Source organism: Hipposideros armiger, unplaced genomic scaffold (assembly GCF_001890085.2).
Source record: "Hipposideros armiger isolate ML-2016 unplaced genomic scaffold, ASM189008v1 scaffold_344, whole genome shotgun sequence".
Classification (NCBI taxonomy): Eukaryota; Metazoa; Chordata; class Mammalia; order Chiroptera; family Hipposideridae; genus Hipposideros; species Hipposideros armiger.
The window spans coordinates 281738-309033 of record NW_017731694.1 but is presented as its reverse complement, the minus strand read 5'-3'; the positions used below and the strand labels follow the sequence as shown (position 1 = coordinate 309033).

At 40.3% G+C, this 27296-nt stretch overlaps 1 protein-coding gene across 1 annotated transcript; it reads right to left on the bottom strand.

The window, feature by feature from the left end:
* On the bottom strand, window positions 1-27296 carry IGSF10 (immunoglobulin superfamily member 10). Its single transcript, XM_019661306.1, has 6 exons — window positions 27103-27296; window positions 25552-25681; window positions 22862-23252; window positions 9887-14218; window positions 8502-9402; window positions 1-5499 (listed from the first exon to the last, which is right to left on the bottom strand). Exons 1-6 carry the CDS (start codon window positions 27294-27296, stop codon window positions 3591-3593), a joined length of 7857 nt encoding a protein of 2618 aa, XP_019516851.1. The 3' UTR covers window positions 1-3590.

Sequence of the window (27296 nt, the reverse complement as noted above, 5' to 3'; positions counted from 1 at the left end):
TTTTTTTTTTTTGCAAACTGTGCAGGACCAAACTACTGATTTGAAAGGCATGTCAGATCTTGACAGGAAAGTGACCCATTTATTCTGTATTCACCTTTGAGGGTGACATGGACATTTATTTGCATTGCTCTAATTTGAAATGTTTGTAATTTCATAAGCACTTTATAAACTTTGTTCTTATTTATGTAGAAGTTTTCTTGGCTTTTGTTGTGGTCAAAAGGTGCTGAAACAGATTGTTGCTTAGTACTTACACTTCTGAGACCAAGAACTTACACCCGGGCTTCTACAAGGGCCGCACGGAGACTTGTGGAAGCCTATTAGAAGTAGCTGTACTCAAATTTGTTTTCAGTGGCAAGATCATTGACCCAAGTCTTTGCGAAGATACAATATGTAAATTCTAAAGGCCCGAACAAACCATGGGGGAATTGTTCCATTTATTTATTGCCAGATTTGGCAAAAATGACTCTCCAGTTTTGGTTCTCTTGAACCTTATGCCAACTTGAGTTAAAAAGAAAAAAAAAAAATCTCACAGCTGGCCTGAGATTCCTCAGAACTCAAACTTCATATGGTTTCCAGAGAATCTGGCCCCCAATCCAGAAACCTCTGGTTTTCATAAAAGATGTATTTGCTGTTTATTTTGTATGGTAAGTATTTGCTATTTTGAATTTAATTATTAATGTTGGTGTCCGTCTTGGTTGTGTATTACATATACTGTATTTATAAATTGGTGCAAAAAGCACAAGTAAAGTAAATTATACATCAAATTTATTATAAAGAAATAGTAACTATTTTAACTTTGTTCAAGTATGTGGTAATTTGCTCCTATTAGAGTAAAAAAAATACAGTAAATTATTATCAGTTTGTGTAACTTAAGAGTATTCCATATAATATTTTTTTAGATTTAGATGCATAAAATTTTGAATGTGAAAATTGCAGGGCATTTTAAAACACGTGGGGGATATTTTCCCATGTTCTGTGTTAATTCATTTTCTTTTGCCATATGATTTTACATGTAATGTAGTCACACATACTGTGAATAGATTTGTCTATAATGAGCAAACCATGTAGAACTACTTTTTTAACAATGTAGCTAGTACGACTTTACTAGATCATTTCTTTTGCAAATGATAGAGATAATTCCTATCTTCTTAGGTGAGTTACTCATTGCAAAGTTTGACTCATGCAAACAACCTCAAAAACATGTCCGCTTACTTTGCTGTGGCAGCATCCATGCGAACTGCTCTGTACACTGTGAAACGATTTCACTCCAGCCTGCTCATTTCGTGTTTACTCTGGGCTGGAAAAGACTTTGCCAAAACATTAAGACCATTCTTTTCACTAAGTTAACGTATCTGCTTTCAGAAGATGAATCTTTACATTTCAGCTGGTTTTGTATATCAGGTATTTTTTTTTTCCTCTCAAGAATCATAGAGTTCCTGAAGTTATTTTTCTTCAAAGTAATATATCCATGACTGCCAATGTCACTGCCATGACAATGACTGCCTTGGCGAAACAACCGAGTTGTGAATGTCGTGCCTAGTGAGTGAGTCGTGTTCCATCCTGGTTGTTTTCATTTCTTTTCAAGAATTCTTGGTACTTAAAAGGCCAATTTTCCCTTTGAACCATATATTTTTGTAGTTCAATATTGCAAACAGCAGTAACACTGTTTCAAGAATGAGTGTTACAGTTGCATAGCATTGGTATGCACTTTATATTTTGCAGAAGTGAAATTAATTTATGAATCATTTTGCACACGAAAACTGTAGGGTAGACCTTTGTTGTTGTCGCATCCCTCTTGTAGGTGAGGAAGTTAAGTCATGGAAAGGTCCTATAATTCAAAGATTCTCTGGAAAGCTGAGGAAAAACCTAACGCTGGTTTTTTGCCTGTGCATTATAAAGAAGGCAACTGCGAATTTTAATCTAGTCTTATCATATTAACTCCCACTAAATTCTCTGTCCTGTGAGGTCCCCCCCCTTATTTTTAGCAAGTGCAATAATTTATTTGCTTTAAACGGTCGCAAGGGAAAGCCCTATCCTTTGACAGAACCTGATAATTTGCTTTGTGAGGTAGAGGAAATGGTCTTGGGATAAATGGAAACCTCCGTTCCCCTTAAAGATAAGATGTTGAAATAGAATGCAGTTGGATACAATAAGCCCTGAGACATACCTGTTTACACTGCAGGCTTGTTCCTGGTAAAGTTGCATTTGTCCTTTTATTTACTCCCCTTGGCCCAGGAGCAGAGAGAGAACTGTTAGAATGAGTATCCTTGACCTCTTGCTGCCTCAGGATGCCAACATCAGAGATAGTAACAATCACGTCACCTCTTAGATGGGAACAGCTTAAAGTTGGTGTGATGAAAGCACAATGATGAAGTGAGTGCCCCCATATGTCACAAATGATTGTCAGGGGCTAACATAGCTCACCGTTTTGTGCACTGAGATATATGAGCAAGCTCTATGGCATTTTCTTTTTCACTTACTAAGGCTCCTATAATTCTTCTTAAGTAATAGTGAATATTTGAATAGATGCTGGAGAAATTACACTGGAAAATCCCACCCTCTAGAATTAGAAAAGATAAACCATAATGTCCCCCAAATTAATTCAGGTTGAATTAAGCATGTAATATAAATAAATTCAGTAAATTACAAAAAGCAACATTTTGTGTAGGGTCGAACAAATTTTAAGTGCAGTGAAACTTCATTATATGTATTAAGTCCAGATTTTTTCCCCAAACATTTACTGTTGCAAAAAAGGATAACCACTTAATGAAATAAATAGCTCATAAAGCAGTGTTTCTTCCTTAGAAAATTTTCCTTATAAACAGCTCCAAACCAGGGGTGCCTGAGCTAGATTTTGAAGTTATAAAGAAGTTTCATTGCATTTTTAAAACCTTCTTAATGGGTTAATTTGGACAAAGATGTAATCAGCCCCCACTAGCTTTTTATGATGTACAGGTGATAAGTTGCTTTTTACATGTGGAAAAGTTAGTCTGCATTTATTTTTAATGCAGTTATTAAAACATGTTTGTATTTCCCATCAATGGAAATTTTCAGAATGCACAAAATGATGGATCATAATCAAAACAGGTCAGTGACTCATTTTCTGTAGATTTTAGTAAAATATTTATAAACCAACCACAAAATATTTTTACATCAAAATGGCAAATTTACATCAAGACTGCAAATTTAATCATTTTCCATTGTCTCTGTTCTCAGTGCCATGCTTGTAACATTGATAGAAGGTGGACACTAGGCAACTGGTAATGAAAAAAAGTCCATTCTTTAATGAATTCAGGTACATTAGCTCCTTGTTGTTTTATGGTGGACAGTTTTCTCTTAATGTTCATTGTTATTTGTTGGCAAAATAAAAGTGCCTTAAGTTAAAAGTTTGTTTGGAGATCCATTGTAGACATCAGTATCAGTTCATAATGCATTTATTTACAAGTCTTTTTTTTTTTTGCATGTCCATTATAAATTTAATATTGTAAATGTATTCAAATTCATTTACATGCCTATGGCTGCCTTTGATTAAACTTCTTCCAAAAAATAAACTCTGTCCAGATGTTGACTTTGTTCAGCTTTATGTCATATCAGATGACTTGAATGTAAGTTGCTGCAGAGTCACTCCCAAGTAGATTCTTGGCTGTGCACTTGTATATTCCCGAATCTGAGGTCTGGGGATTCAGAATGACTAGGGTGCCTTGTGGGTGAAAAGGCTCAGTGCCATGTGTGCTCTCTTTATTTGCCCTTGAGAGCATGGGGTGGTCGGGCATCTCCCAGGTGATCTCTGGCTTGGGGACGCCCAGGGCCACACAGTGGAGCTGAACGGCCGCCCCTGTCCTTGTGAGGACGCTCCTGGGTGGGCGATTTATAATTCGGGGAGGGTAGGCTACAACCATTACTGGCACAGTAATCAGTGCATGACCAACGCTGTTTTGAGCCTTACAAATATAGCTTCCTCTGTCATAAGCGGTTGTTTCTTTGATGACTAAGGTGCCATTTTCATAGAATATGTATTTCCCACTAATTTGAGGCCTATCTATTATAAGACCACTTGGTACAGTCCATTTGATATTTGGCTTCGGGCTTCCATCAGACACACAATGCAATGATAACGATTCTCCACTGATGCAGTAAACTGTTCCTGATGCATAAGTGAGAATAACTGGCTTCTGACCAATTTCTAAGACGATCAACTTCTCAATGTAGCCAACTTTGTTTCTTGCCGCACACCGATATTTTCCTGCATCATCCCGAGTTGTTTTATAAATGATAAAAGAACCATTGCTTGCTATCACATGTTGAGGATTTTGTGGCCTGTTGGAAAATCGTGTGCCATTTGGTAAAATCCAGATTATTTCAGGTGGTGGGTTTCCATCCACAGAGCAATTTAATGTCGTGGACTTTCCAAGTTGGGCAACAATTTTTTCATTAAATGGGTTTCTGAATGTCGGTCTCCTCAGCATTTCCAGTACTTCCAACCGTACCACCAGCACACTCTCTCCTCCTTCGTTCCGAGCTACACAGATAAAATCGGCTGAATCTGAAAGCCTCACATTCCTAATTTCCAAGGTTCCATTCTTATGGACTGTGATTCTGCTTCCATAGTATGGGGCTGTGAGGAAAATATTGTCTGGCATGATCCACATGATTTGAGGAGATGGTGTCCCTTCAGCTCTGCAGTCAAAATGCTTTTTGGAATGCCTCACCGCTGTGGCTTTAATGACAGTTTTGTTGGTATACAAACCATTGATTAGTGGAGGCTTGGAGACAACATCCAGCTTGTACATTTTGGTGTCATCCCCACTAGGATTTCGGGCCACACACACATACTCGCCAGAATCGAGCAGCTTGACTCTGGTGATGGACAAAGAGCCGTTGGCATGAAATGTGTACCTGCCTTTCGAGAATGAAATCATGTCATTGGAAGGCAGCAGCCAAAATATTTTTGGTTTGGGCTCCCCAGTGACCTCACAGTCAAGCATGGCTGTGTCTCCAGCCTTGATTCTCGTGTTGGCCTTGTTGCCCTTCCTGATGCGTGGGGCAGCTGTTACTACCGTCAGGTGGACCTTCATTTCATCCTTCCCTAGCGTGTTCTGGGCATAGCAAGTGTAATCTCCTTCCTCTGCTATCCCAACTTTGTTGAAGTACAAGGTTCCATTGTTGAACAGGGTATACCTCCTGGTCCGGCGGCCACTGTCATCAGCTTGCATTGCGTTGTTTATCATCGTTCCGTCAGGCAAACTCCAAGATATCTGGGGCACTGGTGAGCCCGAAGCCTTGCAGTCGACTTGGAAGTCTTTCCCGTGAAAGACTTGCTTTTTAAAATGTTGCTTGTGATCAATTTTGGCAGGTTTCAGCCTTAGGCTGACATGCATCAGTATCAGATCGTCTCCCATTTTGTTCCTTGCCACACACAGGTAGTCACCGCCATCTTTTTCTGTTATTGATCCAATAAACAGGGACCCATTGGGGTAGACATGAATTCGGCTGCCCATTCTGAGGAGAGAAGATATTGATTTGAGTGTGCAGCAATTAACAAGGACCAGAGGCAGGAGAGCTGTCTTATTTACATAAGATTGGCTTAATGGATATTTTCTTAAATTGTTGCAATAAAACTAAAGTTAGTATTAACTTATTAACTGTCTTCTGAGCCACCTGCTAAAAGAAGAAATTCTCTAACTGAATAGGTATAAAGTTAACACAAACAAGCAGTATTTCTCAGATGGACTTCAAATGAATCTCCTTTCCATGGTGATTTAAAAAAATAATTCTAATGGTGAGAATGCTAGAAATATTGAATTCTTAGACACATGACTTTCTTGACCATTTTACATATCAAACGATCATTCTGTAACATATGTCGGTAAAGAAGAACTTTTATACATACTTGTCAGAAAAGATGCCAGACTGTACATTTTAGGGAGCTATTGTAACAAAATATTTAGACTTATTTGGTTAGAAGATAAGTTCTATTTTGTTATAAAGAGGGAAAATGCCAATGTAAGATTTATTAGGAGCTTGTAGCATCTGCCCTTTGCAGCAGCTGTAAAGTGACTGGTCCTGGCATTAGACGGAACTGTGGGACACCATTTTTCCCCCTGAAGCCAGGACACAGCCTTCCATTCACATAGTGAGCCACCAGATGGCAGATCTTTCCTGGTAAAATTAAATCTAGTGTTTCAGAAAAATCAGTGAAAGTTGAGTTGATGCTAAAAATGTGGAGAGGGGTTGTCACGTGTGAGGGGTGAAAAGTATAACTATTGCATTGTTTTGTACACCTGAAACTAATTTAAAAAATGGAGAAAAAACCAAAAACGTGATTAAGAATTCCCCTTGGTGAACATCTAGGTGTTTTCTCGTTTTTTGGCAATGTGAGCCCAGCAGTTAAGTGAAACTGGAGAGAAATGTGTGGATGCTTTCACAGCATAACTGCCAACGAAGTCAAATGGCCTCAAGTCATTTTTTTATTCTCCAGCAAACATAAGAAGTGTAGAGAGAATTATAGTACAACATTACAAAAGGTGCTGGTATGCTTTTTTTTTTTTTTCCCAAGTATAGAAGAAACTTTACTGGCATGTTAACTAAGGTAAAATCCTACTGGATACACTTAATAAAGGGACTGGAAACTGCCAGGAACTTTGCATTACTTTTAGATCTTTAAGTAGGTCCTCACTGTACAGCTGAAAAAATTGGCATTTAGAGAGATTTAGTAAGTTACTTCAGGCCCCAGGGTTGACACTCAAACCCTGTCCTTTGTCACCATGCTCCACCACCACCTGCTCTCATCCTTTCCTAATCCTTTCTAAAAGCACGGATTCTCAAACTTAGGTGCACATTAAAATCAGTTGTGTAGTATAAAATAACTGATGGCTGGGTCCCATCTCTGCAGCTTCTGACTTTATTGATGTGGCTTGTGGCTTTGGCATTGGGATTCTTCATTTTCCAACTAATTTTCCTGTGTTGCAAAGTCTGAGAACCACTGCTGTTACTTAATGCAGTTCCCTCACCACCTGCATCAGAATTATCTAGGACCTAATTTAAAATGCCTCCCCATGTGCCTGGGAATTTACTTAAATGCATCAATTTCAGAAAAAAACTGGCATTCAACATTAATGAAATGCTTGTAATTACTTGAAGGCAATAAGAGAAACATACTAATTTTATAATATTAAATGCAAAAACTGATAAAGCATTGAAAATATTTGATGCCATAAATGGTGATACATATAGTAGATAAACATGTTATTTCTAAAGTTTGCATTTCATAGCTCAGTATTTTTTTTTCATTTTAAATCTAATTTCAATTTAACATTTGGTCAAGTAACTTTGATGACTTACTAGAAAAATTTGAAAATTAACATTTTCTTTTGAATTAAAGATCACAAGTTAAATTCATTAACTATATTAAATACCAACTTACAGTGTGACACTAGAAAAAAAATCTGTTCAACTTATAAGCCTAAGTAGAAGTTTATATCTGTTATGTTAGAGTTCTGTCATAGGAAATCATAGCATAAAGTCATGCAAATGGCAAAAATTAATTAGTGCCTCATAAGCTATAGCTATGACTTTCAGAGATGATTTAATCTACACAGAAAACATAAAAAATCAGTATTAATAAACCTGTCACATGGGCACTTGTCTTATTAGGGATACCAATTCATGGACTGTGTAGATGCCTGACCACTGCACTGTACACCTGAAGCTTAATAATAATGACTGTCAACTATAATTTAATATGTGTGTGTGTGTGTGTAATCACAGGATGTGGAGTTTAGCATAGGGAATACAGTCAATGGAATTGTAACAGCTATATACGATGTCAGAGGGGTAGTAGATTGGGGGAGGGGGTTATCACTTTGTGAGGGGTGTAAATGTCTAACTATTCCATTGTTTTGTACACCTGAAACTAATAATAAACCAATAAGCCTGTAGCAGAGCATATTAGGGAAAGTGTGTGTCTGACAACATCAGAGCAATGGGGGTCCTGAACACACTTTGTGAAGGCCTTATTGCTGTGACTTTCATAAAGTGGTTTCCAATTTTCAGAGAGAAGAAGTTAAGTACAGATAATACTAAAATTTTAAATGTTTAATAGGGGACTTTGAAGGGTGAAATAATGGAGTGTATCTCTCCCCGACCTTGACTGAATTACAAAAATTCTGTCTTTTTGGGTCAAGAAATTATGAATACGTATACACAGTTACTATTTTAAAACTATCACAGCTATGGAAGTAAATGGGAGTTTTACTCTGCCTTTAACTATATCAGCTCAATAGAAAATTGGCCCATGCCCCTCAATAGGAGTTAGGTATGTAAGAAGCTTGGATTTATATAATTCATATACATTAATCTCAAAAGGATTAGTTCTCTTTAGAGAGGGTTTTATGTGCAGGGTATTTGGGCTCTGTAAAACTGCTCTCCAACTCACTATCACTTTTTCCATTTCAGAAGTTGTACAGCTAAGTAGATAATCTCAACACAAAGGTGTGGTTTACCTGTGCCACTGGCCGACAATAGCCTTGGATGGTAGCCTCCACATTATTTGGGGTTTGGGTTCCCCAATGGCTGAGCAGTTCAATAGTAATTTTTCCCCAAAATTCACCTCATTCCATGTCTGGGATGCAGATTCTATCCTGGGGATGGTCTCCCGTTCTTCCATTGTAATAATTACTACCCTTCTCTCCGAGCCAGTGGAGCTGGTAGCAATGCATTCGTAAGTGCCCTTGTCTGAAGAGGCTATGTTTCTTATATACAGAGTCCCATTTGAAAATAAGAACAATTTGGAACCAATAAACTGTAGTGGTTTCACTTCGGTGCCATCCGAGAGAACCCAGTGAACACTGGGCTGAGGAGTTCCTTTTGCGGTGCAGGGCAGTTTCAGGCTTTCACCCCAAGTCCCTGCAATGACTTGCCTCTTTTGCTCTAAAATAACAGGTGGAGCTGCGATGACTTGTATTTTAACCAGCAGTGAATCCTGGCCATCGGAGTTCTGGGCCATGCATTTGTAAAAGCCCCGGTCATACACACTGACATTGTGGATGACCAGCGTTCCGTCAGATGTCACCAGGGCCTGCCTATTCGCCTTGGACGATTCTGAGATCACTGTTTGGTTTGCGAGAATCCAGGAAATCATAGGGCTCGGCCTGCCTTCAGCTCTACACTTCAGTTCCACAGTGCTTCCAGAGTGGACTGTGATCTCTTTGGTACGTCTCTCCAGGATCCTTGGGGGATAGGAAACCACCGACAAGGTGACATGAAGGCGGTCTGAGCCAAAAGGATTGGATGCTGAGCACAGGTACTGTCCACGGTCCTGAATGGCCACCCTTTGTATGGACAGGGTGCCATTGGGGAGCACCCGGAATCTGCTATCCTGTTTCCTTTTAGACAAATCAAGTCCTGATAGTAGAAAAACATATAACCACAGGTCATCAAAGTTTAGTTGGAAAACAAATTATTCAACTAGAAGTCTCATGAGGAAAGCTATCTTTATGTTAAGGTAAGAACAAATACATTTAAATTTAAAATTAGGACACCTAGCCTTCACATTGCCTAAATTATTCTTGGAATTTTTTATCCCCATAATTTTAATTTAAAAGCCCGATGGTTCAACACAATGACAATTCTCTCCTGTTCAAAACATATTTCTTTGGATCTGCTTTCAAAGCATTTCAAAAACAAATGTTCGTAATTACGATATGTTTTTCAGATGAGCAAGAAAGTCATGCACCAAATGTTAAGTGAGGGTGTTAATAGCTTCTGTATCTTGGTGAAATTTGAAACTGGTGTTGATTCTTTGGATGTGTAACCCCGAAATATAACACAATCTTTCCCCTGTTTTGTAACTAAAGGTGACGACATATAAAGAAACTGTTTTAAATACCTGATGAGACTCTGGTCCAGTGGATGGAGGGCAGGGGATTTCCAACAGCCTCACAAGGAAGAAAGGCATCTGAGTTAGCGGGGACAGTAAAACTTGCCGCTTTTCCTCCAACTATTCTGGGCCTTGCAAATATATTCCTAGACAAAGGGTCAAAGGGAAGGTGTTCAGAAGTTGTTATTTTTTGAGCCGGTGTCTTATCAAAGTCACTCTTCTTTGCAGCCTTCTGGATGTCCCAATTTGAAGCATGAGTGGTGTCCTCTGGCAAGCCTAGACTGGGCAACATGCTCACTCCCAACTTTTTGCCTTTTTCAGCATTTTCTGGGTATGACTTGGACCAAAAGTGGTTTTCTGACCAGAGAGAAGGAGTCCATTTAAATTTCAGTGGTTTAACTGTTATTAGTGCTGGCATAGTAGTAGAATGTAACACATTGGAGTAGATAAAGTCAGTGGTTCCAGTAGTGAACTTGGCATCTGGATGAACCTTGGGAGATGTTGCAACCTCTGCTGCTAATTGCTGCAGGTCAGCATTGTGCCCTGAGGGTTCGCGTGGCTTGACCATTGTGTTTGTCATCATCCGGAAAACGGGAGTTGTCTCGTGAGCAACTGCATTTTGATTACTCAAGGGAGGGGAGGTGGGAATTGGCAGTGGAGTGTGACTGCTGCTCAGGAATGATGGCACAGTTGAGTGTCTCATGGTTGTGTTCCTAGCTGTGGTCTTCTGCTGGAGTTTGCTGGATGAAATGGTTTCAGAAGCAGTTGTGCTTTTCAAAGTCTGAGTCTCTTGGGGTGGTTCTTCCATTACATCTGTCCGATTAAGTGTTTTTGGATAAAGATCAATTGTGCTTGAAATTCCTTTGGCATTTTCTAGGGGGTGGTGAGTGAAAGCAGAGAAGCTGGGCTTGGTTGAAGTTTCCGCTGCAGTTGGAATAGGAAATGTAACGGCAGTGGATATAGTGAAGCCAGAACTCTGGCCAGGAGAGTTGTTTGGGTCATTCCTGTTCTTCTGAGGTTCCTTTCTGCTTTGTACTTTTTGTGTCCTGGGCCTGGCTATTTGGATTTTATTGATATTGATGGATGCAGAGGCAGTAGGAGGAGCTGTCAGTGTGGCTGTTTGTACTGATAGGAAACTTGTACTTGATTCCTTGTTTATACCAGGAAGTGTAGGGTAAACGGGTGGGAAGGGCAGCTCCTTTGTTGGACTTTGTGTTTCGGGGGTACTGTGGTGAGTTGTAGCCAATGTTATAGATGGAATTTGCATCCCATTTGCTGAGTGTGTTGTGAAATGGAAGGGGGAAACTTTATCTGGGGGTAAAGTAGGAGATATTTTAGGAAGCATGGTGGCTGTGCTTTCTCGTGAACCAAATTTATGCTGATTCTTTAACCTCTCTGTTTGGTTATGGTTATGTACAAACATCTGATGCCAGGGAATTTTCCTTCTTGGAAATCTTGGAATGGCTGTAGTAGTAGGCATCGATGGCTTGCTGGTGGGACCTGGAAGTGGCAATATAATTATTGGGTCTCTTTGAGCTTTGCTGGTGTAAGACACACCTGGGTCACCAATATTTGTCATGGGATTTTTTTCCATAGATGCAGATGTTGGGGCACGAGTCACGACTGTACCAGTTGGAGTCATTTTGGTACTTTCATCACTGAAATATTTTATTGTGAGTGTTGTTTTCTCACCGTCTACATTTGATTTGTTCTCAAATAGTAATGATGGATTGTGGACTAGAATTGTTGAGTCTTTTGATGTGACTCTGGCCATGCCAGCATTGGGGAGGGTGATGGGGGAAGAACTTGGAAAAGAGAAGGCAGCTGCAGCAGTGGTGAGCCCTTCTCCAGGGGAACAGGACGGGCACCCTGCAGTGAGCGCTGAGGATGAAAAGAAAGCAGTGGTGCTTTCTTTAGAAGAACCTCTGACTGTCGGCCTCACAAAGCCATATCTATGCCGCCGGAGAACTGGGGTTCTGTATGGACTGATAATTCGCCCCCTGCCCCAAATTTTCTTCCGTCTTCCGAAGCGTCTGGATAACGGAATGTTAGTTGTACTATTTCTAGGAATCTGCAACTGAGCATGAGCAGCAGGGTATGAGCCTGAAGGGATGCTTGGGGTGCCAAGCTTTTGAGGACTGTGAAAATAGAAGTAATTGCTCCTGGGTTCACTGCCTCCTGTCACAGATGTCTGATGATGATTCGTGGCATTTTCTGATCCTAAGAATGTATCAGCTTTGCTATCAGCACTACTGAGCAGCTTGGTATTGACATCTCTGACCACAGTCCCCACTGTTATCAGGGGTGCACTTTGCAAATGTTCCTTTCTCCGCCCCATGTCATCAGCATCCAGAAATTGAGTTGTTTCAAGCAGTAGAGGGGAGATAGTGGATAAATTTAGGTAGTTTGTGCCTTGTGTTTTGCTTGATGTATTTAAGTTCTTTGGCATGGCTGTAGTTTTAATAGTAGTAGATGGTTTGACATCTATTGTTTTTTCAGGTGGTAGCATTTGTGGACTCACAATTGGAGAGACTTTGGTAGCAGTCGTTACAGTTGTCACAGGGCTATCGGATATTTTTCTGGAATTGACAGTCACTGTCCTTGCCAGGACACTGGGAATGTTAGTTGCCAGGACTATAAATTCCTCATCTGGTGGGAGCATGCCTGAAGAGTCTCCTTCCTCACCAGGTATTTTCCGGAGTTGTGTGACCAGCGGAGTTGGCTTTGCTGTGATATTTTCTCGCTTCTCTGGCATAGTATTCTTTTTAGCTTTCTCCAAAAGTGCCGCCCAGTGCTGTGGGTCAATTCTCCGAGCAGAGGGAGGGAACTGCCTCCTATGCTCCCTAAAACGTCGGTGTGTTGCATCTCCACGCCGCCGGAATGTTAACTCCCGATAGCTGTGCTTTCTACCTATGCTCAACGCTTGTTCTCCAGCCTCACCTCCCGCTGGAGCAGACGGAGGGAGCTGTGCCGCTGGTGGGTCCTTATGGTGAACGCTGGGATTGAACTCATCAAGTCCAGACCCATCTGTTTCTACATTATGCTCCACTGGCCATGGCCCTTTTGTTTTGATTGACACTTGGTTAATCAAAAAGTCGACTCCTGATGGGTTAGCTGCAATACAACGATAATGACCCTGGTCTTTTGGGGTGACTTGTAGTATTCTTAGTGTGCCATTGTTAAGAATCTGCTTGTCTCCCGAGGACTGATAGAGCACAGTGTTTCCTGGAAGCACCCAGCTAACAGAGGCATCTGGAATACCAGTAGAATAGCATGGAAGGTTAAGTGTTTCACCCATGAAAATGATATGATGAGCCCCATTTTCATGATAGGGTTCTACGGAGGGCTCTAGCACAGTGATCCTATAGGTGAGAACATCTGCATCATCATAGTTGGTGCTTATGCAATGGTATATACCTGTGTCAAAACTATCAGCCATCTGCAGTTCCAGCTTTCCACTTTTGTCTATTAGGATTCGTCCATCCTCACTAACATAAGGGGCTCTCACTTTACTCCCATCAGGTAGAAGCCACTCCAAATGTGGAGTGGGGTCTCCTTGGCCTGGACAGTCTAGGTCAATTGTCCCACCAGCCAAAACAGTACGTTCCAGCTTAGTGTTGTTATCCCTGGAAATCATGGTCCATTTGTGTTTCACTGGCCTCATCTCTGCCCCTGGTAAAGTGACTTGAGCATCACTAGAGTACTGGATCTGCAACATACTGAGTGTGGTGGCAGTTCTGTTCAGCTGCAAGGAAACTTGGTCTTGCATTAACCAAGAGGGGTCTGCTCTCAGTTCAGCCTCTATGTTGGTAAAGAGGTCTTCAGGCTTAGGAGCCACCTGTTTATATTTGTAGCAGAGTTGTGGTGTTTCAGTGAGCAAGTGGCTTCTTTCTAATATTAGAGGAGAGTCACTGTACAAAGCCAGAATTTGCCACACTGCCTGAATGTGACTGTAACCGATGTTACACACCAGAAATGTAGAAAATGATGTATTGAGCATGATGTAGTCATTTTCTTCTGTGAATGCAATAGATGATGTCCTTGAGGGCCTTTGGATACTGCAGGCCATGTTAGCTTCATTTCCAGACTGGTCTGTCATATTCAAAGTGAGGGAGCCGAAGGGTGCCATGAAATCTTGGGGAGAGATAGACACAGAACCGCTATCTTCCAGAATAGTCAGGTGCTTCAGTTTCAGGGATGGATCAATAGTTGGCTTGGCACACAGGAAAGCTGCAGCTGGGACCGTAGTTAAGGGCTTGCCTTTAGAAGTCCTGGGGTTCATGCAAAGTGGACATTGCTGAGGACCGGAGGGACTTCTGTCTTTTTTGCATTTTATTATATCTAGGGAAAATGACAACTGAATTATTGCCAGTGGTAGCCTCTTTATAAATTCACATTTGCACATTTTGAAAAAAATCACTTTTACTAGAATTTGAAACAATTTGAAATTTTAGTGTTTAATGGAAAATTTCCTCTATTTTTTGTTTTTGGGTTGATTTCTTCAAAAGATATTGTCTATATACCCTGTCATAACATTACATTCATTGATACAAGGATTTTGTCTGTCTTATTCACTATTGTATTCCCCATGCCTAGAAAGTGCCTGATATATATGTATTACTCAGTAAATATTAGTTGAATGAATAGTTTCCTAATCTCAGGAAACAAATTCATATGCTTGTGTTTATCACTTTTTTTTATTAACAGTAGTTTAGTAGTCTTTGCTCATTTTAATGTTTTACAAGTCATAGAACTTTTTTGTCCTTTAAAAGATAACCTGTTTGATAAATGATCATTTATAAGCCCTTGGATATCATTGAAAATTCAAGTTACTTTCCATTGTCCAAAATAACAATGATTAAATTATAAGATATTGTGGCCTGGTCCAACTTAGTCATAACAGGAATGGAGAGAAACAGATGGATGCAGGAAATAGTGAAGCAAGTAAAACCAATCAGTAGGATGTGAGAATTTGGTTTAAACATGGGGGGTGGGTGATTGAATAAAAGAGTAAAGGAAGACACAGTGTGACTTTGGTAACCAGATTGACTAAGGTAGATATAGACTCATTGGAGGAAAATCAGGTTTAATGAGGAGGAAGAACAATGTACCCAAGCAATGGGACAGCCCTTTAAAGGTCTCACAATTTGGTAAAATCCAAAGCCTGGAAGTTTTATAGCACCAGGACCAGCCTAAACCTTTCCAAATAATAGAAACCTCCTCTTTCAGGTATTCAGATATCACATACCTAGTCATTTAAAAAGACCACTCTGGTGAGCCTATTTAAAATGGCTGGTCACTGGACTTCTGTTCAAAATGGTGGAGTAGGTAAACACTGTGCTTGCCTCCTCCAATGACAATATCAAAATTACAACTAAACTACAAAACAACCATCACTGAGAACTGCCTGAAGACTGAACAGAAGTCCTATAACTAAGTACATACAGAAGAAGCCACATCAAAACTGGTAGGAGGGACAGAGACAGAGAATGGGCTGGCCCCACACCCATGTGGCGGTTAAAAATCCAGAGGGATATCTCAGCTGCGGAGGGTTCCCCTCCACCAAAGGAGCAAGAGATTCCATCCTCACATGGAGCTCCCCAGCCCCTGGTTTCAGTGCTGGGAAGAGAAGTCCCCACAACTTCTAGTTGTGAAAACCAGAGGAGATTGTAGCTGAGTGAGAGCCAGGGTGGCTGGTGTGTCATGCATTCCCTTTTTAGGACCTGTGCACAGACTTACTTGCTGATGGACCTACTTGCTCTGAGCTCCAGCACTGGAGCAACAGCTTGAAAAATGCCAGGGACAAATGGAAAAGAACTGAATTGTTTGGCATCCGGGCGAGGGCTAGAGGGGCAGATTTTTCCAAGAGAGAAGTACTGGAAGAAGCCATCATTCCTTTGTTAAGCCCTCCCTACACACAGCCTACACACAGGTAGGTGTGAAGTCTGAGTCTCCATCAACCTGGCTAACAATCTTCACCCCATCCTACTTGTGAGCCCACTCAAGCCAGTTCCAGATGCTTTCCCATACAAATGGTTTAGCTCTGTTCATGCTAGACTTTCTGAAAATCTGTCAAAGGCTCACAAACCCCAAATCTGGCCTCGGCTTGCCCTGTATCTCTTGCTAACTGGCCTCAACCTTGGCACTAGTGGCAGCTGGTCTCAAATTTCAGCTTAGCCTCTCCCGGACACCTCCATTCCCAGCACAAGTGGCAACCATCTGCAGATCACTTTGTAGCTCATACCAGATGACTTATAGGTAGTGGCTGACCTTGGCCTGCACCAGAGCCCCTCCCAAGAGGTCCCAGAATTGACACACCCAGTGGCGATTCAGACCAGAGCACCACCCAATCAGCTCCACAAATGACAAACCCAAAGGGCAAACTCAGCAGGCATCAGAGCCCCACTAAAGTGAAATCTACTCTGTGGGGTCAGCCCTGGCACACAGCGCCTCTGCTGTAGACACAGCCAGTCCTCACAGCCAATCAGCCTGAGGGTCAGTCCCTCCCATTGATGTGTCAGCAGCAATCAAGGCTCAACTACAACAGAAGGACACATACCACCCACACCAGGGACATACCTGGCACACCCAGCTCAGGTGACCAGGGAGACGACACTACTGAGCCCCACAGCACACCCACTACATAAGGCCACTCTACAAAGACCAGGAGATATAACAACCCTACCTAATACATAGAAACAAACACAGGGAGCTGGCCAAAATGAGGAGACAAAGAAACATGCCCCAAGTAAAAGAACAGAACTGCAGAAAAAGAACTAAACAAAATGGAGACAATCTACCAGAGGCAGAGTTCAAAACACTAGATACAAGGATATTCAATGATCTCAGTGAGAACTTCCACAAAGAGATTGGAAACAAACATGGAGATAGAAAACATTAAAAAAAGAAAACAGTCAGAAATGAAGAATACAATAACTGAAATGAGGAATATATCAGAGGGGTCCAATAGTAGATTAGATGAAGCAGAGGACTGAATCAGTGATTTGGAAAACAAGGTAGCAGAAACATCCAATCAGAACAGCAAAAAGAAAAAAAGAATTATAAAAAATAAGGATAGTTTAAGGGGCCTCTGAGACAACAACATGTGTACCAACATTCACATAGGGGTACCAGAGGAAGAAGAGAGAGAGCAAGAAATTGAAAACCTATTTGAAGAAATAATGAAAGAAAACTTCCCTAACCTGGTGAAAGAAATAGACATACAAGTCCAGGAAGCAAAGAGTTCCAAACTAGATAAACCCAAAGAGGCCTACTTTAAATGCCAAACTTTAAAGACAAAGAGACAATCTTAAAAGAAGCAAGAGAAAAGCAGTTAGTCACCTACAAGGAGGCTCCCATAAGACTATCAGCTGATTTCTCAACTTTGCAGGCCAGAAGGGATTGGCAGGAAATATTCAAAGTGATGAAAGCAAGGACCTACAACCAAGATTACTCTACCCAGTCAGGCTATCATTTAAATCAAAGGACAAAGAGCTTCCCAGACAAGAAAAAGCTAAAGGAGTTCATTGTCACCAAACCAGTATTACAAGAAATGTTAAAGGGATTTCTTGAAGAAAAAAAAGAGGGAAAAGAATTAAAAATATGAATAATAAAATGGCAATAACTACATACCTATCAAGAATTACTTTAGATATAAATCGATTAAATGCTGCAGTCAAAAGACAGGGTGACTGAAGGGACAAGAAAACAAGACCCATACATATGCTGCCTACAAGAGACCCACTTCAAATCAAAAGACACACACAGACTAAAAGTAATGGGATGGAAAAAGATAGTTCATGCATAGAAATGAAAAAAGAAAAACCTAGTGTAGCAATACTTATATTGGACAAATTAGAAGTTAAAACAAAGGCTATAACAGACAAAGAGGGATCCAGCAATTCCACTTGTGAATATTTAGCCAACGAAACCCAAAACACTAATTCAAAGAGATACATGCACTTCTATGTTCATTGCAGCATTATTTACAATAGCCAAGATATAAAAGCAACCTAAATGTCCATCGATAGATGAATAAAGAAGAAGTAGTTTTTATACACAATGGAGTATTAGCCATAAAAATAAGTGAAATCTTGCCATTTGTGACAATATGAATGGTCCTAGAGTGTATGATGCTAAGTGAAATAGGTCAGAGAAAGACAAATATCATATGATTTCACCTATATGTGAAATTAAAAAAACAAAATGAACGAATGAACAAAACAGAAACAAACTCATAGGTAGAGAACATTTTGATGGTTGCCAGAGGGGAGGGGTGTTGGGGTTGATGGGTGACAAAGGGGAAGAGATTAAGATATGCCAATTGCCAGATATAAAAACCGCCACAGGGATGTAACATACAGCATAGGGAATATAGTCAGTAATATTGTAGTAACCATGTATAGTGTCAGATGGGTACTAGAGTTATCAGGGTGATGATGTCATAAGTTATATAAATGTCTAATCACTATGTTGTACACCTGAAACTAATACAATATTGTATGTCAACTGTAACGGAAAAATTAAAAATATTTAAAAGATAAAATGGCTGGTCACTGAAATACTTGGTAAGAGGTGAAGACTTTTTCTTGACACAAAATGCAGCCAAGGTCTTCCATGCTAGTCCATGTAGTAGCTTCCATATCATGCACATGACACAGCATTTAAAAGAAGCACTTAGGGGCTGGCCGAGTGGCTCAGTTGGTTAAGAGCACGAGCTCTGAGTAACAGGGTCGCTGGTTCAATTCTCAGTGAGCTGCGCCCAAGCTGAGCTGCTGCTGAGCTGCCAACAGGTGGCAGGATGGCTCAGCTGGTGAGAGCACCACCTCCTAACAACAAGGTTTCTGGTTTGACTCCCACATGGGATGGTGGGCTACGCCCGCCCGCAACTAAGATTGAACATGGCACCTTGAGCTGAGTGGCCACGAGCTGCCGACGGGCAGCCAGATGGCGACTGGACTTGGAGCTGAGCTAGCTGCGCCCTCCACGACTAAGATTGAAGGACAACAACTTGGCTGTTCTCCTTCCCCAATTCGCCAAGACTGTTCCCTTTCTCCAATTCCCCAATAAAAAAATCTTAAATAAGTAAATAAATAAAAGAAACACTGTACTTAGATCTTATTTGCAAGAGTGGTGGGACGGGTCACATCACCTTCCCACCTGGGCACAATTCCTCACAAAGGCTCAAGAAAGTCCCTCTGACCAGGGACTCCAAACCTTTCCAGTATGTACAAGTATGACAAGTAATGCCACACAGACCTGGCTACTTGGCTTTCTACAGCAGATTTTTAGAGTCTGAACCTATGCAGAGGAGATAGCTGGCAAGCCTGCAAACCTTTGAGCACTCCTGAGGGGTTCTTCTCAGTCCCCTCACTTACCAACCAGCTGTGACTCCATGCCTGCTTATCAGCACCTTGCTATAGCAGAGAACATGGCAGACTTCTGGATTAATTAAACCTTGTCACAGAACCATGGTCACATCTTGGTATGCTTATGGCTAGCACCTGGACCGGAGTTGGCAGGCCCTGGCCATCAGCTCTTTTGCCTCTGATGCAAACCTGATCATGTCACTTCCATTCCCCCTGTCACTCTAGGTTCCAGGCACACAGAAATGCTTCCCATTCCCCAACTCCCCCACGCCCTATTAGGCATGTGCTGTGGCTTCTACTTCCCTTACACTTACTGTCTGACACACCTGCTTTCATTGATGCCCAACTATTATACTTAACAGCCTTCTGGACCCAGCGGAACAGCACTTCCTCCCAGTGGGCTGTCTGCTCTATGTTCTGGTACCTCCCACTTCTCTTATCCTACTCCTGATCACTCGCTGTTAGAATGCCTCGTCTGGTTGTCTGTCTTTCCACAAGACTATAAGCTCCATGCTTGTTCATCTGTATGTCCCCATGCCTGGCTAATGGGTACACAGGAAAGACTGCAGGACAGGAGGGAGGGAGCAAAACAGGCAGGCCTAACTTTAAGACCATATTTCTTCCACATTCTAATTTATGTATTGAGACATGTCTTACAGTTGAAGGTGTTTTACAGCACCAGCCAAACAGCTGGCAGTCATGATAGAGCTACCACTGCCTGCGCACACACAAATACTGTCATGGCTATTTATTTTATTTTCTCTTCAATTGAGTTATACAGGCACTGTTGGTACAACATATATTAAATTTGCCACTTAAAATGTTTTTATTAGGATTATACTATGCTTGAACAGGAAGTTATTATGTATGTAGAAAGGCATGGAAACGGCAGCCAGACGTAAATTTAGTATTTGTAAAACAAATGTTTGTCAGAGAAATGGCCACTAATCCATATGTTATAGAAAAGCAACGCCAAGAACTTTGTGGAACTTATGAATGGAAGATTCCCACAAATAGATGAAGCTGTGTTACATTCGACTATCAAGATGTACAAAAAGGTTGCCTATCGTGCTAAGTGGGTCAACTGAAGGCACAAGAAACTGAAAACTCTCTTGGAATACAGTTTAGGGGAATATTAAGACCATAGTGGGTGGTGGGTTCATTTGTGTACACTATCAAAATGGCTATTTAATTGATAAAAGCTTAGTTTAACAAAAATTATTGAGGACCTACTATGCCCTAAGTACATCCTAGCAGCTGAGGATAAATAAATTAGACATAGGCAAGCAACAGACATCTAATACTAATAAATATAATAAAATGTTATCCATTCAAGAATGGAAGTTTGGGAAAACCGGAAGTGGTGAAATGATTATTCTGACAAGAATGGGATGGATGGAGAAGCAGCCTGGCTTCCCAGAAAGGGTGTGTGCTGGACAGCTTGCTGACTGGCTGGGAGCCCGTCAGGCAGAAAAGCAAGGAAAGTGCTCCAGGCAGGGAAGCTGATATGAGGTGTAAAACAGCATTAGGTGTATCTGGGATGTGAGGGCAGCAGAGAGTTGGAAAGAAAAAAAAGGAGGCTGAAATTAGGCAAGGAGCTCAGGCCTTGTGCTGTAGGCTAGGGGCAGCAAACTTTTTATGTAAAGGGCCAAATGGTAAAGATTTTGGTGTTTGTGAACCACAGTTCTCTGACATGACTCGTCTCTACCACTGTAGCACCAAAGCAGCCATAGATGTTATGTAAAGAACTGGGCACATGTGTGTTCCAATAAAACTCTATTTACAAAAGCTTGTTGAGGGCTGGATTCGGCCCCTGGGCTATAGTTCGCCAATTCCTTGACTGTAGCCCATAAAATAGCTGGATATCTTAAAATCAGTGGCATATTCCACTTGATGAAATGTTAGGTATGAACAATGTACACTAGCCTGATTTTGTCACCACAGCAGGTAATTAGCAAAATGGCAAGTAGGTTTGACCCCTTGTAGGAACTGAACACAGAATCATTTTCTCTCTGGTTATGCAGTTCTCCCCCTGTGGGCGTCACCTTATTTTTTTAAATGTTTTCACTGCTACATTTCTCAGGTAAGTTTCCTCTATTTGCTCACCATCCTTCCCCCATAATCCAGCTAACAACCACAAGAAAATCCAGTATAGTTTGTTCTCACTCCTCATTCTCCTTTCTCTCTCCATGGTATTTGAAAGTACTGAGCAACCCCCACTCAATCCCTGTTGCCTTTGAGATGTAGCTTTAGGAGGTACATTCAGGTGTGGTCACCTCATAGTTCAATCTGTCACTCCCCAGACGTGAACACCAAGAGCACTTCCCAGCTGGCCTCGTGTTTGTCCCCGCTCCAGTCTGCCCTACCCTCTGCTCACAGATTGGAGATCCTTTAAAAGCATCTCATTGGGAAAATGTATTGAAAATCTTTCACTAGAAAATCTCCCTTTTTCTTCTATAGGCTAAAGTACAATTTAGCCTGGCATTCAGTGCTCCCCACAGTTGGGTTCAAAACACTTTGCTGGTCAATGCTGATGCTATGCCAGGCAACCTGGGCCATTCATTGCCCTTTTCATGCAGCTTATTACATCTGCCTATTTATGTACAAAAATTCTTTTTTCTTTTTTCTTTTTTTGTTTTAGCTGAGCCATCCTGTCACCTGTTGGCAGCTCAGATGTTCCTCATCATGAACATGCTCAAGTCTCTCTCCTGCTTGAAGAGACCTGTGTGACTGCACATTTCCATCTGGTTGACACCCTTCCTTCCTCACCTCAAACCAAACCTCTTCTAAGAGTCGACTGCGGTCCCACCTCCCACTTATCCGGGATCCCCACATAGCAATACAGCTTCCATCAATCTTTTCAAAGTAACTGACCATCCCCCTTTGCTGACAAAATCAACGGGTTCCTTTCGGTCACTGTCTTAAGGACTTAATCCATTTAAATAAGATTTTAATAATTAATAGTTTTTCATTTAATAATTAATATTTAATTCATTGTTTGCTGGTTTTCTCCACAAGAATGTAAGCTGCACGAAGGCAGGGACCTTAATCTGTCCTGTTCATTTTGGGATCCCTATGCTCTCTGTGGCTTCTTGTACACAGGTTTAAAATAACTACTTGTTGACTGAATGGATCTTGCTTTCTTTGTGGTAAATTCTACTTTCCCCATCAAAGATAATCACACCCCGATTGTCTGTTTGCTTATTGTAACCCACTGGAAGCGTGGTTAAAGCAAGGACAGTACCCTTGGTACTTCCATTACCTGGCACAGAACCTTGACTAGAGCTCTAAAAACTATCTGTGGATTGAATGACTGAGAGGAAGGTAAGAAGAAGGGAGGGTTTTTATGGCTCATGGTAAATAGGGAAGAGTAATACACCCATTTCTTATTCCCCAAGTTTGCCAAAAGCCAGGAGTATGATTGGATAGTTGGTTGGCCTTTTAAACAATGAATGATTAATTCATTAAAGAATTAAAAGAATGAGTTATCACAGAATTATTCCTTAGACGTCATTTTTTTCCAGCTAAATTACCTTGGCCTCCATATTTACTGATAAAACACCGCAGGCAGGTTTCATCTCTTACAGTAAAACAAAGAAATAAACAGTATTGATACCTGGCTTCTCCTGTATCCAATCAGACAACCATTTTAAATGACAGTCGCAGGTCCAGGGGTTCCCGTGAAGGTAAAGGCTTTCCAGATCGGGCATATAGGAGACCATCTCTTGAGGGAGGGTGCTCAGAAAGTTATCAGACAAGAACAGGTACTTAATGAAAGATGTCTTAAATATCTGGAGGTAGCGCAAATTGACAAATGTATCTGGATGGAGATTAGTGAGCCGATTTCCCTCCAAGTGCACTAGTCGGAGAAAGGTGAGTCCATAAAAAACCTCTGGGTTTATAAACTCAATATTGTTGTGGTCCATATGCAACCGTGTCAAGCTCCTGAGGCCATAAAAAGTATCCTTCTCAAGCTTTCGAACTTTGTTATAGCTCATTTTTAAGACCTAAGAATAAAAAGAATATGTTTATTTTGTCAGAGTTTTCACAAAAGGAAAGAGCATATCAATAAACCATATGTTGTGATTAATATAACGCAATGTGTGTACCGTGTTTGAGTTCTAATTCAAACAAATTAGTTGCAAATTAAATATGAGAATATTAGGGAAATTAGAACACTCACAAACATTTGATGACATTAAGGAATTATTACTAAATTTTAAGATGCAATAATAATATTGTGGTTATTGTTTTAAGACTCCTTAACGTTGAGATATTGAAGTACTTATAGATGCAACATTATGATATCACAGGTTTGTTTCAAAACAATGCAATGAAGTGGAAAAGAGGTGAGTGAAGATACAGGTGAAACAATCTGTTATGTGTCAATAACTATTGAAGCTGGATGATGCTACATTGGGGTTCATTATATTATTCTACTTTTGTATATCATTGAAAATTTCCATAAGTTTTAATTTAAAGTATCTTGATATTTTAAGTAAATTTAAGATTTCTTGAACTTGAATTTTTCATAAGAAATATATTGATTTTCATTTATATTTTACATTTGTAATGATTTTATTGATATATAATTCACATGCCATAAAATTTACGTTTTTAAAATATACAACTCAGTGGTTTTTTGGTACATTCACAGAGTTGTGCAACCATTTCCACTATCTAATTTTAGAAATTTTTCATCACCCCAAAGTAAAACAGATACTCATTAGCAGTCATTTCCTCACTACTCCTAGCCCTAGAAAACCACTTACTTACTTTGTTTCTATGGATTTACCTATTCTCGACATTTAAAATAAATGGGACTGTACCATACGTGATCTTTTGTGTCTAGCTTTTTTCAATTAGCCTAATATTTTCAAGACCCATCCATGTTTAGCATGTATCAGTCCTTCAATCCTTTCTATAAATGTGAAATACTATTTTACTGCATACATGGAACATATTTTGTTTATCCATTCATCAGTTGATAAATATTTGGGGCATTTTCCATTTTTGGTATTATGAATGACATGATTTTAGTTGATTTTGAGTTAAAATTAAAATAATTTTTGAATATTTCAGTAGTGTGTGGGTATTCCTCAATTTCTTCTCCAGTTACTAGTTGAACAAACTTCTCTTCCAAAAAGGAAAGAAAAAGAAATGATAGTAAATACAGTGGTTTCTCATAATTTTTTCCTGATTTGATCTAATCTGTCATCTCTGTTGAGAGTGCTTTCCTGGAATGCCAAGTTTCCTAATAAGCAAAGAAAAACGAAATTGGCAACATAGAAGAGCTTTGCCCCAAATATTAGCTGGGAGTACAATCTCAAACTCAGTGGTCCTCAATATCTATTGGAAACCTGGTCAAGAGTATAAATGTGCAGAGTACTTTGTGAAGAATATGTATTTCATCTAATCCTCTGAACACATGTATCCCAAATAAAACCTGATTAAGCCAAATAACTAGAATCCCATACCTAGACTGAGTTCTGTGCCTTTACACTGGTATGATGTCAAAAGGTTCTATATACTCTGGCATTTTATCTTTGATATTACTGACTTTATTTTATTGGCTATTACTGACTATTTTATTGCACTGGATCTCTTTTATCAGGAGCTTTGGGAAATAATCTCTCTGATTTAACATCAGATGTGGTTGTGCTTTTCCTGAAGAGTTTTATTTAGTTTTTATTTATTAAAAATGAATAGATGTCATGAATTGTGAATTAGCTCCTCGAAAGCCTCAAGTCCTACTTACAGCCGACATTCTGGTCTATATGTCTACATTTCCCTGTGCTCTCTTTGTTTTCATCTTTAGATTTGTTTTACCTTTTACTGTCTCACTTACTGGAGTCAGAATTCTCACAATATCTGACTCATCCTTGGAAGTCCCCTAGCTTTTTAAAGTTTTTTTGAACAAAGCAGGGTTTAGTAAATAAGTAAAGGGAAACAAAAAAATATATTGCTGTATAGAAAGCTAACTTCTAAGATAGCAATTTCTTTTAATAATGACATTCAGTTTCCAGATAAACATGACTTTCAGGATTAAATTCTAAAGGTTTTATAATCACTGGGTATTAATTTTTTTCCCTATAAGCCTGAGGTATAAGAAAACGTGCCCATAATTTTTTCATTATTCTCATTTCCACATACTGTTGCATTTATAAAGAAATCAGTTCTTTGACATTCTCCCCTGATGTCTACTAATAATTTGCAGGATGTTGATTTTTGGATGCTGTAGGAATGGGCAGTTTTCGGAACAGGCATGTCACCTCTTTCACCTGTCCCTTCCCCCCATGGTCTCACCTGCAAGGCCTGCAAATTTGAGAAGGTCTTAGCTGGGATGGTGTGAATGCCATTGCTGTGCAGCATTAGTAACTCCAATTTATTCAGGCCAGAAAAATCTGTTTCCGTCAATCTGACCAAGCTATTGTACCTGAAATAGGAAGGCACAAGCTAAACCTGTCAACTAAAGTTCAAATGTCAAAGCAAAAACCAACCAACACACACACACACACACACATACACACACACACACATACACACACACACACACACACACACACACACACACACACACACACACACCCAAAGCCTCTCTTATTTTATTTGTGCTCTACGAAGATAATCCGATGCTTGAAATATTATTGAAATTCATTAGCTGCCACAGAAGGTCTACCCCCTGCTCAGTGCTTGCAATCTCAGTTACAATCACCTTATTCATATCCCTAGAACATGCCACATTCCTTTTCCTTTCCAATCCTTTCTGAGTGTGCTGTCCCTTCAGGTGGGAATGCTTGACTCCACCCCCACCCTACCCCAAGTTTGTGAACACTGCGAAGACTCAGCCTGCTTTTTTCTGACAGGTCCCCTCACTCTCCCAGGTGCCATTCATCATTATAAAACAGTGGCTAAGAAACCTGGGCTCTGACGCCAAATTGTTTGGCCATGATTGTGAACTCAGACACTTGGTAGTAGCTAGACCCTGGATAAAGTCAATAACCTTTCTGTACCTCAGTTTTCTCACCAATAAAATGCAAACAGTAGAACCTACTCCAAAGGGGGTACGTAAGTACACGAAGAATGGCTTAGCTCAATGTCAGGACATAGTAAGCACACAATTAATGTTAGCTATTATTATTAGTGATTGTTCCCAAGGCCCTTTGCTCTATCTATTATGGTTCTTATTAAATTGTACTGACTGTACATCTGCCTTCTCCCTTTATCTACAACTTCTAGAAATGAATAATATAGCTTGTTCATTGTATTCTCCACTACCATCCATTGTGTTTGGCACATAGTAGGTGCTCACTAATGTTAAATGATATTAAGTTTGACTACACATATGTTCAGACAGTTTTTTATGAACCTTTAAAATATAGACACCTTTTGGTAGATTTACACAATTAAGTATGCATTTTAAAAAGCATTTTAAATAATTCAGTTTGTATGGGAAAAAGTGCAACGGCGTCAAAAAAGGATTTAGCCAGCTTTTTTCATACATATCTTTTATATATAGGAGGACACTTCTAGTTGTCTGTCATCTCTTACTGATATACTGTAACCCTAATTCTCAACAGCAGCTATATTGCTTTCCAGCACAAATGAAGCCAGAATGAAGCTTTTCTATAGCCATGGATCCCAACCTACCAAGAATGACTTTAGGTTCTAGAAGAACTTTCTCCTAGAAAAAGTTTACACGGAAACATTTTCTCATTGCCCTAACAAACTTAAGATCCTCATGCACTCATTTCAGAAGATAAATATTATTACAATTGTGGTTACTCTCCCAAAGTCACAAGTGTTTTGAGGACAATCCCTCCTTGAGAAGGTGACAAGACAAGGGCCCCCACGTACCCTAAATTGATACGTTCCACACTGGGCGGGATGCTGTCTGGAATGGAGGTCAGATACCGGAAGGTGCAGTGCACCTCTGTCGGCACGTAACAGGCACAGCGACGCGGACAGGCCCCGTCCCCGGGGGTGGCCAGCAGACAGATCACAGCGAAGGAGACCAGAAAGCAGGTGATTCCTCTGCCTTCTGCTTTCAT